Source organism: Lacerta agilis, chromosome 1 (genome assembly GCF_009819535.1).
Source record: "Lacerta agilis isolate rLacAgi1 chromosome 1, rLacAgi1.pri, whole genome shotgun sequence".
In the NCBI taxonomy this organism is placed as follows: domain Eukaryota; kingdom Metazoa; phylum Chordata; class Lepidosauria; order Squamata; family Lacertidae; genus Lacerta; species Lacerta agilis.
Genome location: NC_046312.1, coordinates 104,187,626 through 104,208,197, shown reverse-complemented (window position 1 = coordinate 104,208,197; position 20,572 = coordinate 104,187,626). Strand labels below are relative to the sequence as shown.

The 20,572-nt window shown below is 41.3% G+C and overlaps 1 protein-coding gene across 1 annotated transcript in view; it reads left to right on the top strand.

Annotated features, from left to right (window-relative positions):
- Positions 1 to 20,572, top strand: part of LY75 (lymphocyte antigen 75) — a 53,358-nt gene that overhangs the window by 30,892 nt on the left and 1,894 nt on the right. The window contains exons 17-33 of the mRNA XM_033165733.1: positions 1,660 to 1,695; positions 3,413 to 3,588; positions 4,262 to 4,326; positions 4,704 to 4,780; positions 5,288 to 5,424; positions 5,742 to 5,847; positions 7,047 to 7,207; positions 7,559 to 7,688; positions 8,552 to 8,778; positions 9,763 to 9,931; positions 11,283 to 11,447; positions 13,791 to 13,913; positions 15,764 to 15,958; positions 16,105 to 16,325; positions 18,427 to 18,601; positions 19,760 to 19,924; positions 20,112 to 20,228. Coding sequence (XP_033021624.1) covers positions 1,660 to 1,695; positions 3,413 to 3,588; positions 4,262 to 4,326; positions 4,704 to 4,780; positions 5,288 to 5,424; positions 5,742 to 5,847; positions 7,047 to 7,207; positions 7,559 to 7,688; positions 8,552 to 8,778; positions 9,763 to 9,931; positions 11,283 to 11,447; positions 13,791 to 13,913; positions 15,764 to 15,958; positions 16,105 to 16,325; positions 18,427 to 18,601; positions 19,760 to 19,924; positions 20,112 to 20,228 — 2,445 coding nt within the window. The remainder of the gene's footprint in view (positions 1 to 1,659; positions 1,696 to 3,412; positions 3,589 to 4,261; positions 4,327 to 4,703; positions 4,781 to 5,287; positions 5,425 to 5,741; positions 5,848 to 7,046; positions 7,208 to 7,558; positions 7,689 to 8,551; positions 8,779 to 9,762; positions 9,932 to 11,282; positions 11,448 to 13,790; positions 13,914 to 15,763; positions 15,959 to 16,104; positions 16,326 to 18,426; positions 18,602 to 19,759; positions 19,925 to 20,111; positions 20,229 to 20,572) is intronic.

Sequence of the window (20,572 nt, the reverse complement as noted above, 5' to 3'; positions counted from 1 at the left end):
TCAGCATGAACTGTTTGCCCAAATTCCTGTGAATTTTAGGCAAAGAGCACTGAAAAAAGTTTTCTTTCACATGGTGGGTTTTTTAAATAAGAACAATAAGAGCTTGTTGGATTAGGCCACAGGCCCAGCAAATTAAGCATCCTGTTCTCAGTGGTCATCAAAATGTCCTTGGGAACCCTCAAGCTGGATGTGAGGCTTTAAAAAAAGAAAGGTGATCCTTGAACCAACATTTGATTTTCTGCGTCTAGTTTACATTGACTATAAAGAATCTACATGATACATTAAAATTACTCTCATGTTTTTATTCCACATAATCAAACAGGCCTTGCACTCCACGGTTATTGGGCATGACTTGTTCTGCTTCCAATATTTGAATGCCATTTTAAAATTTTCTGATGATGCCAAAGTATAGAAGGATGTCTGTTTTTCACAGAGTTATAGAGTTCTTTTTAAAGATAGGTGCTATTTCTCATGTGTTCTACTACTGTAGTTTTTCTCAGGGGTTTAGAGAATACATAATCTTATGAGACCTCTTCTTCATCAGTCTTTAGAGACCCTTCTGAGGTATGTGGGTATGTGCTTGTTTTTAGGGGGGGGGACACCAATAAATTTAATACCGAACTGGACGACATAGCTAAATGTTTTCATGTCTCTTTGACTTGATTGCTAGTTCTTATCTGGTCATTTAAAAATAATTGTTTCTGTTGAGGTTGTGATTTTGTATTTTACGGACGCGGGTGGTGCTGTGGTGTAAACCGCTGAGCCTCGGACTTGCCGAACGGAAGGTCAGCGGTTCAAATCCCCGTGACAGGGTGAGCTCCCAGTGCTCGGTCCCAGCTCCTGCCAACCTAGCAGTTCGAAAGCATGTCAAAGTGCAAGTAGATAATAGGTACCACTCCGGCGGGAAGGTAAACGGCATTCCGTGCACTGCTCTGGTTTCGCCAGAAGCAGCTTAGTCATGCTGGCCACGTGACCCAGAAAAACTGTCTGCGGACAAACGTCGGCTCCCTCAGCCAGTAAAGCGAGATGAGCGCCGCAACCCCAGAGTCGTTCACGACTAGACTTAACTGTCAGGGGTCCTTTACCTTTAGGTTCTGTTGTCCCTGCTCTCACTCCCTTGCACACCAATCATCAGTTTTATCCAGACAAAGGGCAACACTGGGCAATATCTGTTATAGTGAAATGCATATTTTTCCAAAAGGCACTTCACTCTTTTCAAACAGGTATAACAAAAATCTCCATGCTTCTTTCATTCCTACTTTAGAGAACAATGCTTCTTTACTCAAAAGTAAAATCAGTATGCATTATATACAAAGGACTACTTCCCCTGCTCATTGTGCTTGCCGCACCACAAACCCATCCTGACCTGCCCCACCTTCTACACTTCACCCACCTTTGCCTGTCACTCCCCACAGCTTTTCCAAACCTCCCCTCCCCTCGCATCTCACCTGAGCCCCTCAGGTTTTTTTCAAATTGCAGTTGTGTTCAAGTTTGTAAGCTGTAATAAAACTTTACCGCTTGCACCTTTGGGGTAAAGAGAAAAAAACAACAACACAATTTCACTCTTTGTTTAATGGTGCTCCTGAAAATTCCAGCTCTCCTTTTCTTCTGATAAAAGGGAAATTGGCATGCCCTAATTTTCCTTAATCTCATCAACAGGTCGTACTCCAAAGACACCAGAGTGGTACAAACCAGGTAAGCGAACATCTTAAGCTTCCTACACATCACTGATAAAGGTGCTAGCCCACATATAGGTCTGCAAAAGTGCCAAAGATCTCGAAAACAGCCTCTAGCAACTTGGACCCCCAGGTATCTTACTTTCATTACCTTCAATGCAGCCTGAAAGCAGAGGGAGTTGTTAGCCTGCTGTCTGCTATTCTGCAGCACCACTGCTTCAGTTGGCCAGAGGGTGTACTGTGGCCCCCCAGCCCAGCAGTGGTCAGGTGACTGAAAGAATCCAATGGATTTCATCTCATCTTACATAACTGCTGACTCTGGCTTGGCTTTGCACTCTGAACAACTTACTCAGACACAAGCAGAGCGGCTCTTCGGCCAATACCTTACTTTGTTCCCTGTTGAATCGTGGGCCTGAATCCAAAAGCCGACTGAAACCTGAAATAATCTTACAGTACTTTATATAGAAACTTAAATTTGGCAAATCTTCAGGGAAAATTGCAAGTTACGTTGAAGAAAAGTCAGTGAGAGGGTGTCTCTCTGTCTTCATTAATCCATGGATGGTAAATTTAAGAGAGCACTTTAACGTCATAATGGAACATAAAAGCATAGTGCTGTCTCAAATATGTTGATCTGAGGCTGTTCTGTAGGTCACAACTATCTTATTAGCCATTGACATACAATCTCGAAAAAGGATCACTCATAAAATTGCTGTCCTTTATCATTTGCTGATCAACTTAAGGCAGGGATAGGGAACCTACGGCCTTCCACATGTTGTGGGATTCCTGCTTCCATCAGCAGGGTCAGGAAAGAAGGGAATTGTGACTCCCAACATCATCTTGAATGTCAAAAGTTCCCCATCCCTGATTTGAAGGTATCTTCATTTGACTTTCATGGAGATCATACATACTTCTTTGGTCTATTCCTCCCCACAAGGTGAATGTGCTACTTCTGTTTGGCTTGCAGCTATTGAGGTCTCCACAGACAATGCTGTCCTCATATCATACTTACTTTTGGGGACAATGTGTCTCAGAGCACATCATCAGAAACTGGAGAAAATTTTAGAGGGACTCACTTGTTACTTTGCTTTGTTTTGTGTTGGGTCAGCAATGACTCAGCATTGCTGCAGTGAATGTCTTGGAGCATTGCCCATGGGGAAGCATATGCTCATGTTTACTGGGGTTTTTTGTTTTTTTATATGTTGGCTTTCATCTGTGGTTGCTTGCTGCCCTACAGTTGCCAGATGAAGGGTGATCTAGAAATATAATAATGATGTTTCAGAGTTTTCTGCATTAATGCACATTATTTTTTTAGATAACGGGGTGAGCTCCCGTTGCTCGGTCCCAGCTCCTGCCCACCTAGCAGTTCGAAAGCATGTCAAAGTGCAAGTAGATAAATAGGGACCGCTCCAGCGGGAAGGTAAACGGTGTTTCCGTGCGCTGCTCTGGTTCGCCAGAAAGCGGCTTTGTCATGCTGGCCACATGACCCGGAAGCTGTCTGCGGACAACCGCCGGCTCCCTTGGCCTATAGAGCGAGATGAGCGCCGCAACCCCAGAGTCGGACACGACTGGACCTGATGGTCAGGGGTCCCCTTTACCTTTAATTCACTTCATTGTTAACAATAGTTCATCTACCTCTACTAGATTGTGAAATTGGAGGTGAGGTTGTGTGTGCATGCAGTGTTTCATTTAGTTTAAACTTGGGTGTATGGCATTCTTTTTCTTTCTTTCTTTTGTAGATGGAGATGGACTTCAGGGACCAGTACTGAATATTGATGGGTCTGAATTTTGGTTTGTGCCAAATAAGCACTTGAGCTTTCAAGAAGCTGCTCTGTACTGTTCTAATAATGGAAGTGATCTAGCATCTGTGGCCTCTTTCACCGCACTAACGGGAATTCTAAACACAATTGCAAATGTAATTTATTGCTTTGTCTCTTGGATATATTTTGTTGTGAAAATGTCTGCGCCAAAATAGTTTTTTTTTAAAAAAACAAACCTTCCTTTGTTGTTGCTATAAGCTGTTCAGGAAAAGCCTGTGAGAAGTAGGATACCTTTGTCTGACAGCATATATATCAAAAGTGTTTTTCCTGCATCCAGTGAAAAAATGTTGTTCTCTTATCCTTCTTCCCCAGCTTTTCCTCTAGTACTAGGAAGGGGACAGAGTAAAGGGTAACCCAGAGCATGCCTAATTCTCCTTGATGATGTGAAATTTCAGAGTAAAAAGTGGGAGCAATCCTTCTCCCATACTGCAGGCAAAACAGGGCTTGACTTGAAAACATTAGTTTCTAAAATGCAGGTGAAAGCTCTATTAAAAAACTGCACCAAGAAACCTGCCTGTAAGTCTCACACTTGTTTTTATTACTGTGGCTTTGGAAATGCTCTTGGGACTTTTATTAAAAAACTAGGGTCTACCTGAGAGAGAAGGCTTAAAAATTATCTGCCTTTGGTTTGCATGGTAACATTTTTTAGCATATTTAGGGTATATAGACTTTATATAGAACTTATGCAGGATTCCACACTTTTCTGATACTTAGGTTGAGATGTAACACGGCATTTGATGCTAACACATCTCCTTTTTGTTTTTGCAGTTATCAGACGAAAGACAAAGTTGGTGGCTGAAATACACAGCTCCTGCAAGTCGCTACCATGCACTGTACGTAGAACTATCAGAGTCTATATATGTCTGAAATACTTTTGCCATTCACTTAATGAATATGATCTAGTACAGTAATGATGAACGTATTATGGTCATAGGTCAAGATACTTGAGTTTGAGGCTCAGGATTTCTTACATATAATAAACATGTAAGAATGTTGTCACGCTGCAGCAGAAGCCTCAGAATTTGGCAGCTGTGCTCTGTAGCTGCAAAAATTAAGATGCCAGCTCCATTTTGGTCCTTTCTCCAGTGAGTCAACAAATCTCTTGTGCAGTAGGACACATGAAAAAGAAATGAGCAAGCTAGTCGATGATAAATATTTACATGCACCAAGAGGGCAAATCTGAAATAATTCAGTTATTCATTGTGCCTAGGTTTTCAGTATTTTCACACTATAATGAACGATACTACAGGAATTGTTGGCATATTTCTTATCAAAGTTGGTACAGAGGTAAGCTGCTTTATTTTTTAATTTAACAATGCTAAGATACTATTCCCCCCCCCCAACCTTTCAGTCCTAGAGAAAAGGTTTTCCTTTAGACCTTTTATTAGAAGCCGCATTACTTCTAATAAAGTAATTTTATGGAGTTGGGCAGCTGTTCTGGATGTTAAAGGCAACAAAACTTTCAGTTGGTGGTGCCTGTTTGTGGATGTCTTGGGGGTGGCCAGCTGCAAAAGAGGGCAGGACTCCTAATAGCTGTGTAGAAGAGGGAATTTCAGCAGTTCAGCTTGCACGACAGTCTCCCACAGCTATTAAAGTTGAAGAAATCCTTTCCTCTTTTGCAGATGACCACCCTACAGTATGGCATTCAGAGTTTATAGTTGTATCCGGACCCTACTTTGATGTCCAGTCCTTTGCCTTACAGAATTTGTGGAAATAATACACAGTAAATGCAGTATGGAATATAAGCATAGATAAATATTAATACATACATATATGTATCTGTGATTCCTGCAGACAGCACTATAAGCTGCAGTACAAAACTCCCCTTCATCTGCGAGAAATACAATGCATCGCTATTGGAGAAGCACGACCCTGGTTATAAACCAACTCGCAGGAAGTGTCGCGAAAATTGGCTTGTTTTTATGGATAAGGTAATATTTATTAGTAAGTGCCTTGTAATAATCTCCAAAACTCGATGAGTACTTGCAAAACTGTAGTTTTTTTGTGGGGAACCCCCCCCCAGAGATCTTTTGATGAAGGGTAGTATGTAAATCTTATAAATAAAAATTAAACAAATAAATAATAGTGACCTTCACCTGCAATTAAAATATTTTTGTAAGGTGTTTTCCCCCTTTGATTTTGTTCCGTTCTGTAAATTTCCCCTTAAATTACCGGTAATCATAAAAGCTAATGTGAAATCCAGGTACTTTAGACAGAGTGCTTATAATTAAACAAAATCTTCTTACAGTGTTACCACATGGTACCCCCTAAGGATGTTAAGTTTCAGGAGGCAGACGAATATTGTCAAAGTTTGGGAGGTTTTCTTCCGTCAGTCACAAGCCAAATTGAACAAGGTAAAGTGATAACATTTGATACTTCTTATAAAGGGTGGTTCTCTTCTATAAAACTGTGTGCACTGATAATTTTTATGTTTCTGCGGATATGGTAGGTACCAGTTATCTTACAGATTTGCTAAAAACTGTTGTGCAAATGCGAGTGAATACTTCCTGCTCCTTGCATCTGCCACCTATCTGCGTAATATATTAGGGAGGTGGGCAGAAATCCATTCAGCTCGCGTTTTAATGTGACCGTGCCTAATTCACACTTCCTAAAACCAAAACGCAGATAAGCTTACACGCACTTAGCTGAATGTTACAATTTATTTCACAAACTAAACTAAATGTATATATTAGGGGAAATTGCGCACGACTTTTGTGTAACATGCAAAAATGCATTGTGATAGGGAGAACTGCTTGTAAAAATCTGTATATTGGGAGAAGTGCACGTTAAAATACTGGGGGGTTTTGGTGTGGATGTTTTAAAGCAAACTAACTAAGGCAGAAATGTGGCAAGTTGAACAGAATACTAGAAAATGAAAAACTGAGGGAAGTTAAAATTGGCAGATTTGCCCATCCTTTGTGTCTGTGGGGGGGGGGGGGATTCTGGACAGTGTGGATTTAGCTGTGTATCATCTACTCAGCTATGTTACTCACTGTGAGTTCTTGAGCAAATCACGTTCACTCAGCATCCATTTTTCATAAAATTGGCAAAGGAAGACCACCACCCTTGGGAATTATGCATCAGTGGCAACTTTCCATGACTTAGAAGCATGGCGAAGAGAAGAGGTGAATGTTATCCGAGGAAGAAGAAATTGAGAGTGATCTAGTCTGACCTTACCTATTACTACAAATTTGCAAAATCGGGCTCCAAAATGTTGATGTTCTTTGGATGCAACTTCTAAGCTTCAGAAGGAACTTGAGTCTCTTATAAATGCAGATCAAGTATTGCCCAAAATGAACTTAAGGGATGGAACTGGAGGAGGAAACCCATCAAAGCAAACTAAAGATTGCTTCCATTTATAGCTGCCAAATTGCCGATATTGCGCCAATTAGCCTTTGGGGTATATTGTCTAAATAAGATTATTTACAGCCCACCAAATGCTGTAAATTTAACAGAAGTAGAAGTTGCATTACTTTATGCATTCAAGTTTGGGATATTTACCCTGTCAACCTAATTCAGTTGTGCAAATATTTTTTTTTTTTTTGCCCAACAGATTTTATAACGTCCTTGCTTCCTGGTAAACCCCCAAATATTTGGATTGGTTTGCACTTTGAGATCCGTACACGTGAAAACAAGTGGACAGATGGCAGTGAGTTGGTATATTCCAACTTCCACCCATTGCTGCATGGAAGACTAAGGAAAATTGAGCATGATGTGAGTCATTGGAGGGTTTTTTTCTCCGTTGTCGGCTTTTCATTATAAGTGAATTTAACGCTGCTGAAATGGGGAAAACTCCCATGTTCAACAGCAGTTTCAATATAAACCGCTTCATGCTACTGTAGGCACTCTGCCACTGCCAGTCAGCTCTAGCAAAGGAACAGTCGGGATCTCATGGTAAGCTGCCAGTTGCTCCTTTGTAACTATGTTGGTTCCTTCCCCACACCTGACCTCACATCCAACCCAAGTGGGTCAAATTGGGCCCATGGACCGGAGGTTCCCTACCCCTGTTTAATGAAATATGCCATTCTACTATTACTCCACCTTCTTGGTTTGTTTGCTTTTCAGTTTTTTGATGATGAGGTGAATAACCAGTGTGCTGTTTTGCTCAACAATCCGAAATCACCGTATGCTGGAACTTGGAATTTCACTTCCTGTGCCAGTATTCAAACTATGGCCATATGTCAGATGAAGTCAGGTAAGTCTGATAATAGTAAATTTGCATATGAGACAAAATATTATTAAAACAAAATGTGCAGTAGTTTCATTATTAAATGATGCATGGAATGTGTCACAGGAGGTTTCATTTTAGGAGAGGTCGTTTTACTTTCTCTTTCACACAGTAAGGAATACTACTTAAAATGGTGCCTGTGTCAGCCGCAGTTTTTATAAGTAGTTATATTTGCTTTTTTAATAAAACAAAATATTGATTAATCAAGGGCAATCTTGTAGTTGATCAATGTGGTTTTTGATTGTTTGACCTCTAAGTGATTTCTCAACTAATTGTTGCAGTTCTAATCTTAGCACCTCACTGAGAATATTATGTACAACATGAGTAAAAGGGGGGGGGGGTAAAGAACCCCTGACAGTTATGTCTAGTCGCAGATGACTCTGGGGTTGCGGCGCTCATCTCTCTTTACAGGCCGAGGGAGCTGGCGTTTGTCCACAGACAGTTTTTCTGGGTCATGTGGCCAGCATGACTAAGCCGGTTCTGGCGCAACAGAACACCAAAACCAGAGTAGTGCATGGAAACACAGTTTACCTTCCTGCCGGAGCAGTACCTATTATCTACTTGCACTTTTTGGCATGCTTTCGAACTGCGAGGTTGGCAGAAGCTGGGACTGAGCAACGGAAGCTCACCCCGTCGCAGGGATTCAAACTGCCGACCTTTTGATCAGCAAGCCCAAGGCTCAGTGGTTTAGACCATGGGTATAATGCCTTTTAACAGTTTAAAACAAAATCTGCCCAAGACCTAGGCAATGTGTATTTTTTCTTCTAAAAATCAAACTGTTAGACGAATGATACCATTTCTCTTGCTCAACTATTTTGTTCTTTCATTAGACGAGGCAGAAAACCAGACACAGCAAGTGCCTAATGTCCCCGTGAACTATCTAAATGTCACATACACCATAATTCTGAAGAACTTGACATGGTATGATGCACAACAGGAGTGCCTGCAGAATAATATGCAGCTGGTTAGCATCACAGGACAATACCAGCAGGCTTTTCTTGCTACGCAGGCTGCCCGTTATAATTACCCACTGTGGATTGGACTCTCCAGCGAAGATGTAAGGCTTGTTTCTCAACCCATTCAAAATATGTCATTTGAATAAGAGGGTTTGGGGGAAACCTACTGAGCTATATTAAGTGATAGGGGTAAAATGACAGAACTTTGCTGCTGCTTTTGTCTGTAGCAGCAACATGTCTTGTGAATATCTGTTTAAAAAGCCTAATATACAAATAAATAGCTGTGTTATATAGAATGAGCACAACACATTAATTAGAAAGTAAAGTCCGTTCAGTCCCACTTAAATCATTGTGGTAGGGGGAGGGTTGGCAAAGCACTCCCAACTTTCTTGATAAAGGGAGGTAGCCGTGTTTCAACTTTCTTGAGAATCACTAGAGTTAACCTGCAAAAGTAACAACACACACAAATTACAAACGGATATATTTCCCTGGGTGGGTCAACAAATATACAGAGGTACCTTGGGTTAAGTACGCTTCAGGTTAAGTACGTTTCAGGTTAGGAACTCCGCTTAAGAACAGAAATCGTGCTCTGGCAGCGCAGCAGCAGCAGGAGGTCCCATTAGCTAAAGTGGTGCTTCAGGTTAAGTACGCTTCAGGTTAAGAACAGACCTCCGGAACGAATTAAGTACTTAACCCAAGGTACCACTGTAACTCAGATTCTGGTATTGCTTTGTTCTGCTTTAAGCAGACCTTAAACCAAACTGATACATGAAATGCATTTAGGATTTGAACTTGGAGTTCTTGTATTGAACATTAGCAGTACCCATTGAATCATATTGAACACAAGAAGCTACATTATATTGATTCAGAACATTGGCCCATCTGACACAGTACTGTTCACATTGACGGGCAGTAGCACTCCAGGGCTTTAGGCAGGGGTCTCTCCCACCCACACGTGAAGATGCCTGGGATTGGACCTTAGACCTTCTGCATTCCAAGCAGGTGTTTCACCATCAAGGAATTGCTTTTACGTTGTCTTTGAGCTTCATAATGCAAGCCCTTTTTCTTTATGGTTATGCCACCAGGATGGAATTCATTATCACTGGTCCGACAAAAAGCACATTAGCTTTAGTCATTGGTCCAAAGAAGATGAAGATTTACTTGATGAATGCGTATATTTGGACAGAGATGGACTTTGGAAAACATCTGACTGCTATACGCAAAAGCCAGGAGCAATTTGCTACCTTTCAGCAAGTAGGCTTTAACAGTTACTATGTAAAATATATGCTACTGCTTTGAGAATGCTTTTAGATACGTTGAAATAAACCAGTGAAAACATTTCATTATATTCTTCTTTTTTTAAAAAAATATTGGTTTTTAAACAAATTTAATAACCATTAAACCATTAAAATCCAGCAGTACATCTAAATGGTGTTTGTTATATCCATTGTCTCTAGACATACATTAACACGTTCAACATGCAAACATATTACTTAACGTAACTCCTCCACTGACAATATCAAGTGGTTGGTATAAGAAGGTCTTGATTTTGGTCATTAACATCGTTAAAGAAAGGGGCCCATGTGTTTTGGAAAGTGTCTCTGTTCATTATGCCTTTACCTGCCCTCCTGTGTCTGTTGAGATGCTCAAACATTGCTACATCCCAGATATTATTTTCCCATATGTTCAGGGGTATTTCAGTCTGGCTCTTCCATTGCTGAGCCATCACTAATCGTGGTCAGTAAGAAGCCTACTAGTTCTCTGTGGCACAGGGTGGATTCCATAAGTCTATGTCCAAAGAAGGCAGCATTTGGAAAAAAGGGATTGGCCTGTAATTGAGGGTATAATGGAGAACACTCTACTCCAAAAGTTTTTAACATTGGGACATTCCCACCAAACATGAACCAAGTTTATCACAGCCCTTGCCAGCCTGACTGGCGCCCAGTGCCATCGGAAGATGGTCTTGAACAAGGCCTCTTGTAAGCAAGCAGAAATGGTTTTGAGCAGGGGGTGGCCCAGATACCCTCCCATTTGTGATCTTCAGTTGGGTAGCCTAAATCCGATTCCCATACATTCTGAAGGCCACTAGCAACCCCCACCTCATGATCTAATAGATTGTTATATATTTGGGAAGCAGCACCCTTCAAGTCATATGCCTGGCCTGCTGCATACAGATTCAAAGTGTATGTAGGCTGTCTCCCCTGCGCTCCAAATGGAAGTGCAAAAGAATGAGCCTGAGCTGCCTGAAACCAGGTAGTATGAGTGCCTTTTAATTTACCTTGCAGGTCCTCTTTGGAAATTGATTTCCCTCTGGGAAGCAGGTCACGGGTTGTGTAAATGCCTACGTTCCCCCAATCCTTGAACTGTTGCTGTTTATATTTGTGTTTGAAAGCTGTCGTGGTCCAGGAACAGGACCAGTGGTGAATGGTCAGGGGCCAGAGTTTTGCTCCATGTTCTCCACACCATCAGTACTGATCTAGTAAATGGATTGTCTGTATTTTCCTTACCTCCTTCAAGTTGCTTTCTAGCCCGACTAATTTTGATTTGAGTAAATATGAAGTGCCTTTTAAAAAACGTACCTTCCTTTTCCCCTTTTTCTTTTTAGGTGAAACTGAGAAACCCGAGGTATTTGACTTTATTAAATGTCCACACAAGATTAAGAATACACCATGGATTCCATTTCGAAACAGTTGTTATTCATTCATGATAGCAAAAGACAGATGGAAAGGATTGAAGTCTGATGAAGCCCACCATTTATGCAGGATGATGAGTAAGAAGTTTCTATTTAAAGTTTCTTTTGTATTTCTGTGTTCATAACTTTTGAATCATTTTTTTTAGACCCGAGAGGACTCTGCTTGTTTCTTCCATAAGAGTACATAAGTAGCAATTTCCACTAAAACAGCCTCTTCTCCCTTCACCCACTTAGAACTGCCGTCTTGGGAACCATACAGTAGCTTCCACCTTACCACTAATGTTTCTTCACATAGTTGTACTTTACTAGTCAAAGGAAATAAACAGGGATCCTATCTGTGAACAGGCACAGAATTATCCACATAGCTGTGCAGATTTTACAATGCAGTCCTGTATGTTTGCTCAGAAAGTAGCCTCATTGAGTTCATTGGGCTTACTCCAAGGTAAAGATTGTATGTCACTGGAGACTTGTATTATATATGTGGTTCTCTCTGGCCTTGCTTGCACTCTGCTCACGGCAGACTTAGAAAAGCATTGCAATAAAAACATCTGTTGGCTATCTAGGTTTACAATGTGCTAATGTGAACTATGTTGGACCTCTTTCGTATCTAGATAAAGTTTAAGGGAACTGATACCTTTTAAAAGAAGCTTCTCTTGACCTTCTGCTAGAAGGGCTTCCAGGGGGAAAAAAGATTCCAGTGTGTAGGCTTCTTACAAAAAAAAAGCATTTAAAAAGTGAATGCAGTTTTGTATAGTTAAAAAAAAAGCATTTGAGTTCTGCTGGACCCTGAACATTCCCTGCTGTTGCCATGAGCAATTGGTATTGAAAGCTATACCACCTTCTGATCTTAGAGGTTCTGTTTACCTACTGTAGATAAGTATCTCTCAGCTGCTTCTGCCATCTTACATTAATTTGTCTAATGCTGTTTTAAAGCCATATAATCTAGCGGTTGGTATACTACATCTTATGGCCGTCAATGCAATATGTTAATTGTGTGAAGATTTGCTTTCTCTTAGTTTGTCCTGAATCTACTACCAGTTTAGTTTCATTGGATGACCCTAAAAGTATGGGAGAGGAAGAAAAATTATCTCCACTGCACATCGTGTATAATTTTATAAACCTGTCATACTTCCCCTCACTCATCTTTTCCCCCCTTTACTGAAAAGCTCCAAATGCTCTACCTTCACTGTATATGGAAACAAAATAGAAAATTCTTTCCAGTAGCACCTTAGAGACCAACTGAGTTTGTTCTTAGTATGAGCTTTCGTGTGCAGAGTGTGCATGCACACGAAAGCTCATACCAAGAACAAACTCAGTTGGTCTCTAAGGTGCTACTGGAAAGAATTTTCTATTTTGTTTCAACTATGGCAGACCAACATGGCTACCCACCTGTAACTGTATATGGAAAGTGTTCTGCTCTGTGGTGTGTGTGTGTGTGTGTGTGTTGTGTCAACCAGCTCACTAGACATTCTCTCACTGTAGATTTATAGGAAAGAGTAATACAGTCCAATGATGCCCAATATGGAGTTCCCATTTCACACACTGCAGAGCCTTCACGAGAGATAGCCATTGTGGTGCCCTCCAGATGTTGGACTACAATTCCTATTAGACCCAACCAGCCATGGCCAATGGATGGAGATGATGGGAGCTGTGGTCCAACCAGGAGCAGTTCATCAGTGGGGTGGAGCCACAGCAACAACCTCCTGCAAACAGGGTCATTGCCGCTTACCAGGAAGAGTGAGACATTGACTACTTTCTGGGTGTACTGAAGAGAGCACTGGGTTGGTTCTGCCATGCATCCACACAATCCTGCTTTCACCACCATTTCATCCTTCCCAGGAAGCAGCGATAACACTGCTGCACTCTACCAGGCATGTCTCCCTTGAACCCAACAGCACCTGGTGGGCCAGAGGTTCCTCACTCCGTCTACGCTTTTACCATAATCTATTTACCACGACCTCTGTACATCCAGACCTAAGAAAGAGCAGCTGACTTCTCCCACTAATCATTCAAGATCAGGGGTCAGCAAACTTTTTCAGCCATGGGCCGTTCCACTGTCCCTCAGACCATGTGGTGGGCCGGACTATATTTTGAAAAAAAATATATGAATGAATTCCTTTGCCCCACAAATAACTCAGAGATGCATTTTAAATAAAAGCGCACATTCTACTCATGTGAAAACATGCTGATTCCCGGACCGTCCGCAGGCTAGATTGAGAAGATGATTGGGCCACATCCGGCCCCTGGGCCTTAGTTTGGGGACCCCTGTTCAAGATTATTTTTTGTTTGTTTGTTTCGGTTTAAAAACTAAGGTAAACGGCTAAACCTTGGTAGCCCCTTCCTTGAATTCATTTCATAAACTGTCTATAAAATCCTGCCAAATCCATTAGGTGATTTGACTTTTAAAAATTGCTTCAACAGATACGAATGCCTCCCTCTTGAGTATCAGAGATGAAGATGAAAATAGTTTTGTTGTTGAACAGCTCCACTCTTTCAGTGGCCTTGCTCGCTGGCTGTGGTTGGGTCTGATTTATGACACTGACGGTAAGTTGTAAGTTCTGTGAAGCCCTCTTACTAGGATGAATGCCTTTCTTAAATGTACGAAGAGACCAAAGCTTATAACATTGTCTACAGCCATTGATGAGGATTTTTTTAAAAAACAAATCTATATTTGATTAGAGTTAAAATTGTCAAATGCAGGTTGATGGGTGAGAGACTTTAAGCTTACTCAAGAGTGCTTTGGATAATTCATTCCTTATTCAAGCTTATTTTTATTGTAGAATTTAATGATAACCTAAAGAAGATGCAGCCTGGATGCAGATTTGGGGGCTCAAAAGTCATTAATCATGCCTGTCGTTATTAATCTGACAAGAAATACTAAATGCCAAATGTTCCTGGTGCGTCTGCTTTTGAGCGTTATTTGATTATTGCTCAAATGTGGCAGTTAGGGTTGCCATACGTCCTCTTTTTCCAGGACATGTCCTCTTTTTCAGAGGTAACATTTCTGTTTGGGGGTGCAGGGGCGGGCTACATTTTATGTTATATATGCAGTACCAGACAACCAAGTGCAAAACATTTACATACTGTGTGAGTTTTGCATGGTGCAGGAAAGGACCAGGTCCTTGTTTTTGTATACAGTATTTTGAAAGGACATTGTAGAATGTGCCCACTCCCAGACCCCAGGCGCCAGCCAGCAAGTGTGTCCTCTTTTTCGCTCTTCAAAATATGGCAACCCTACAGGTAGTTTCCTTCCTCAAGCCCTTCATTGCACAACTTCACCCCACTCATTTCACTTGCAACTCTGGTTCTGCAGAAGGGAGATTCTGTGCTGTTTTCATGTAAACAAAAAAAAAAGTTTCTAATTAATTTATGCAGTGGGAATACTGCAGCAGTTGGGGCAAAGTGGTATTCACCTGTTTTATAGATTTTATTTTACCATGTTTCACAGTATCTTCAAACATTCCCCTGCTAAGAAGGAATAATTTAGATGGAACAAACTTTGGGCTCATCCAGACTTCCACTTGTCCCCACTGCTTTCCCCCAGGAAAATCCGGTCTTTAGCACTGAATCAGAGCAAACGTCAACTGGATTTTCCATGGATTGACATTTGCTTTGATTCAACACTAAAGAGCAGATTTTCTGAGGAAATACCTTTATGAAAAATTTCCCCCAAATACATTTTTTTTCACTAGAAGGTAGATTTTAAAATACTGATTTATTTTTTCCTCTTGGCATAGTTAACGGTTCTAATAAAACTAGTACAATGCTAACATAAAACAAGTAAGAGTTAACGTGGAATAGTAACAGAAACTAGATACCTCAGGTTAGGTATAGTGATAAAAGCGTGGAATTGTGTATTTCACCATCCGCAGAGAAAAAATCCAGATGTTAGCATTAATACTGTTGCCCAATTCCAGCGAGAGCATTTTTCTTTAATAAAAAAAGTTTTCCATACTGGATATTTTTTCCAGCAAAGGTGTTATAGGAAGATGAACTACTATATCCCAACAGTTGGTGCATTCACAGTGCACCATTTAAAGGCATAGCTCATGTTTGTTATGAATGCTTATGTGAGTATTTAGATACATTGGGGTGTGTGGGTGTATTAATATAGTTTTTCTGGATTTAATTTTGATTATAAGAAACAATTCTAAAGTGGGGAAACGTTTCTTTTAAAAAAATTGTTGATACCGCTAACAGACCAGGACCAGGCCACATCCAAAATAGCAAATGCAAAAGGTACCTCCTTTTATTTCTAAGCCAAGTGTTGGTTATTACTGACCTTCCAGTAATGTTAATGTTAGCCATTGTGGGATAATTTCAGCACACTCCTCTTTTTTAAAATAAAATCTGTAGCACTCGTTATAGAAACTTTGTTTGTTTGTTTTCTGCAGATGGTAATCTGAAGTGGGATGATGACACATACCTCTCATACAATAACTGGAGACTGGGGAGACCTTATTTAAAGAATAATAATTTTGTTGCTGGTATTGGTCTCGATGGTGTCTGGGATATGTACAATTACAGCGGCAACTGGTTGCCTCTGCAATTTAGCCTACACAGCATCCTTGTCTGTAAAATAGAAATGGGTAAGCAATATCTGCAATTTGGATTGAATTTCCAAATGCCTATGGTATTATTATTATTATTATTATTATTATTATTTATTTTTACATATGCCTAAAACAAAACAAATAAAAACTAAACTTCTGTTCTTGTTGCAATATTGAAATAGGACCCAAAGAATACAAACCACCACTGCCTGAGAAACTACCCCATGGAAATAACACTTACTGGATCCTTCAAAAACAGCTCAGTTGGTATGATGCATGGAGAGAATGCAAGCAAAATGGCAGTGATTTAGCCAGCGTACACAGCGAATCGCAGCAAGTGTTTCTGGAAAATATTGTAAAAAGAGATGGATATGCACTTTGGATTGGTTTATCTAATCATAATGTGAGTTTGAACTGTTTCATGAGCTTTTACAACCATATCCCCATGCTGTTATCTTTAAAGGTTTTGAGCCTGCTTTTCATTTTCATTAACAATATTTTAACTTGTCTCACACATTAAACACATTGTAGGGATGCGGGTAGTGCTGTGGTCTAAACCACTGAGCCTCTTGGGCTTGCTGATCGGAAGGTCGGCAGTTCGAATCCCCGCCAAAGAGTGCACTCCCATTGTTCTGTCCCAGCTCCTGCCAACCTAGCAGTTCGAAAGCGTGCCAGTGCAATTAGATAAATAGGTACCACTGTGGCAGGAAGGTAAACGGCGTTTCCGTGCTCTCTGGCACTCATCAGAGTCCTGTTGTGCTAGAAGCGGTTTAGTCATGCTGGCCACATGACCCGGAAAGCTGTCTGTGGAGAAACGCCTTTGACTGGACTTAACAATCCAGGGGTCCTTTACCTTTTTACCTTTACACATTAAACACATAGGTTTAGCTAAAGGAACAGGAAATTATTGATCAGAGTAAAATAGCACATTGATAGAACACCTATGCGAGAGAGAGATCAGATGGCTACTTTCTCCACACTTAATGGCTCTTAAGTGGTGTAGTGGTTAAGAGCGGTAGACTCGTAATCTGGGGAACGGGGTTCGCGTCTCCGCTCCTCCACATGCAGCTGCTGGGTGACCCTGGGCTAGTCACACTTCTTTGAAGTCTCTCAGCCCCACTCACCTCACAGAGTGTTTGTTGTGGGGAGGAAGGGAAAGGAGAATGTTAGACGCTTTAAGACTCCTTCGGGTAGTGATAAAGCGGGATATCAAATCCAAACTCTTCTTCTCACATCACACAAATTGCTATTAAAATGACTGGATACTGATCTTCATATACATATTTACTCAGATGTAAATCTTACTGAGATTGATGGAGTTACTCTGAGGTAAGAGTACATAGGATTGCACCTAGTATTTCTGCTGTCTAATGTTTGAGGCAGTGGTGAGAGATCTCTAGACCTGTGAATAACCTCAAAATTTGGATCAGGCAAAAAAAGAAAGGGCTTTATGCCAGACTGGTACATTTTTGTTTTGACTGCATTAATCGGGTATCAAAGCAAGTCCTAACATCACTTACTGATTGCCCCAAATACCATTTTGTTTTTCTCATTTCAACCTCCAGACCATTTTCAACTGCACCTGTCCCTTTTCAGTTTTAATTCCAAAGTTGCCTCTTCATAAATCTTCCAGTGCTTCTCATACCCAATGTTCTTTGCAGTCTTGAGGGGAAAAAATGTTGGATTATTTTTGGAGCAGAGCTAATCCAGAGAACTCTTAAGGACTGAAAGTTACCATGTGCAGATTTACTGGAAGGGAGTTCCATTAAAATAGGTGGCATCTGCTTCCTAATAGTATTATATTTAGAGGGGAAGGACCCATGATACAGTATCTAGATGTGGCATCATTAATGAAATTAACAACGGTGTAAAATCAGTTTTGTTTCAAGTAAAGAGCAGGAGCAATGATTTTAATCAAAACCTGGTAGTGCGGTAGGGGAGCTTTAACCCATTGACCTCCACTGAAGTCACAATCGGAAGTCACAATCCTAATCAGACCCCACTCACCTGCTATTCATTGGGGGGGGGGAATCCCATTGGTGGCCCTGATCCAGACTGACTGCAGTCCAGGGTGAAAAGGGTTCAAGTCCCCCTACCTTACCTCCAGCCAGGTTCCTAATCTGCATTGGGGACCCACATCTGCTGTTTACTCTTTTTTTTTTTAAGCGTGCACATGCACACACACCTATAGGCATGTAATTACTAATTGCATGAATATTGTCATGTCCACGTTTTCCCTAAGGGAAAACATGGTACCTATTCCAGTGCCAAATACAATAATAGAATATATCAGTTCACTGGGTGGTGCATAAAAAAAGAATTGCTTTGATAATGAGCATGGATGCTGAAAAGTAACAGATTCAAAGAATCCGCATGAAAATGGGCTTAAACGTCAATTATCCTGTTCCAATAATTAGCCATGATGCCTGTTTATCCCAGTGTTCGCTAAAACAAAAAGTGACATCTGCACTTGTTCAACTGGAATCGAATTGCTCTTTTTCTAGGAAAGCGATTCTGATTTTGAGTGGTCTGATGGAAGCACATTTGACTACAAGCCCTGGGAATATGAGCATTCACATTCTCCTGGAAATTGTTTCTCACTGGACACTAAAGGATTTTGGAATCGCTTGGATTGCTCATATCGTGCTGATGGTGCTATTTGCTACTACCCTTCAAACAGTAAGTCTGCATTCATGTGTCCAGTGTAGTGCTAAGACCATGGGTCGGCAAACTAAGGCCCGGGGGCTGGATTTGGCCCAATTGCCTTCTGGATCCAGTCCACGGATGGTCCGGGAATCACCGCATGGGTCTGATTCTGATCGTTCGGGCTGCGCCATTTCCCACAAACACACACACTGCGGCGGCATCTCCTCCCTCCTTCCTGGCTTCTCCCCGCCCTGCTTAGAGGAGAAAGGGGGCTGGGCTTTGTTGGTGCCAGCCCCTCTCCAGAGCCCTTTTGCGCACCGCTCATCATCCTGCCGCCGCCAGCCCCTGCTGCTCGCAAGACACAGGAGCTGTGGTTGGCTGAGCACCCCCTCAAGCGGCCACCGTTTAAAGCAGCCCCTCTCCGGAGCCCTTTCACGCACCACTCATCGACCCTCGTTAATTCCCCCCCCAAAAAAAACTATAGTCTGGCCCCCCATAAGGTCTGAAGGACAGTGGACCAGCCCCCTGCTGAAAAAAATTGCCGACCCCTGGCTAAGACCAAAGAGATTGATGAGGGCAGTTCCTACCCCAACCCCTGGCCCTATATTAAAAGCATTTCCTTAAAAGCAAGTCCTACTGGTTTTGAGACCTTCTAAGTAACATGTTGAGGATGGTTGGTCAAGACAATATAGATAGATAGATAGATAGATAGATAGATAGATAGATAGATAGATAGATAGATAAGATTAAAGCTTAAGTACAATTCCCTGAAAGAAAAAACCACCAAAACCTTAAGAATAGCCATGCTGGATCAGGCCAGTGGCTCATCTGGTCCAGCATCCCATGCTCACATTGGCCAACCAGATGCCTATGGGAAACATCGAAGCAGGATCTGAGTGCAACAGAATTCTCCCAGAAACTGGCATTCAGAGGTAGACTCTGGAATTCCATCTCAGGCATTGGAGGAAAAGGTCTGTTTTCCCTGGGATGTCCTCCGATGGATCATAGTCCTGTACCTTTACAGTAAACTAAATTGCTCCAACACAGCAGCAGATGTGCCAACAGTCAGTTTGTGTTTATGTGACAATGGCTTATCGAGGCTCCATTGAACCACCTGAATGGATGATAGGAGTGCCTCAAGATGTTTGGGTGATGATGATGATGATGATGATGTTATTTATATTTTCACAGAAGTACAGTCAAAGCAAGCAGAAAATCCCACATACTGCCCAAAAACTACTGGTATTGCTTCACAGTGGATACAGTATCAACAGCATTGCTATGCATTTGATTTAGCATTTTACAATTTCTCAATATACAATTGGAAAGAAGCTAAAGAAGTCTGCAAGAAGCTAGGTATGTCCAAATTATGCATCATGTTATGTCTAAAAAAAGAGACAATAATATAATTAAGAATATTTTGGATAGAGAGTTGATTTTTTATTTTATTTTAAATGTTGCCATAAATTATTTCCATAAATGTTAATAAAGAGAACTTTCAAGAAGTTATTTTCACTTTTGACCACTAACATTATCCGCTTAGATCCTTCTGCAACACTTTTGACTATAGAAAATGAGGAAGAAAATAAGTTTGTGAGCGCACACTTACGAGAACATTATTTCATCACTGGCAGAGTATGGCTTGGAATGCAAGAAAATGGTAAGCAGTGAAGCAGTTGTGACTTATAACTGTTAAGGCTGGAATCCTAACCGTGGCTGTTCAGAAGTAAGCTCCATTGAATTCAGTTGAGTCCCTGCGCTGTGTCGGTTTAGCGCAGCGTGCGAGTGGGCAGCTCAGTTCAGGTGCGGCTTGTGGGCCCGTCAAACGACCTCTGCGGGCCGCTTCCGGCCCATGGGCCTTAGGTTGTTGGCCCCTGCTCTATACCTACCATAGACCTTCTTTCCTAGGCTTCCCTGCTTCTCAGCTCTCTGCACCCTTTTGCCAGCACTAAAGGTTTTAGAAGCTGAATAGACTCTTGACTATTGGTGCTTAGTTGACTTTTC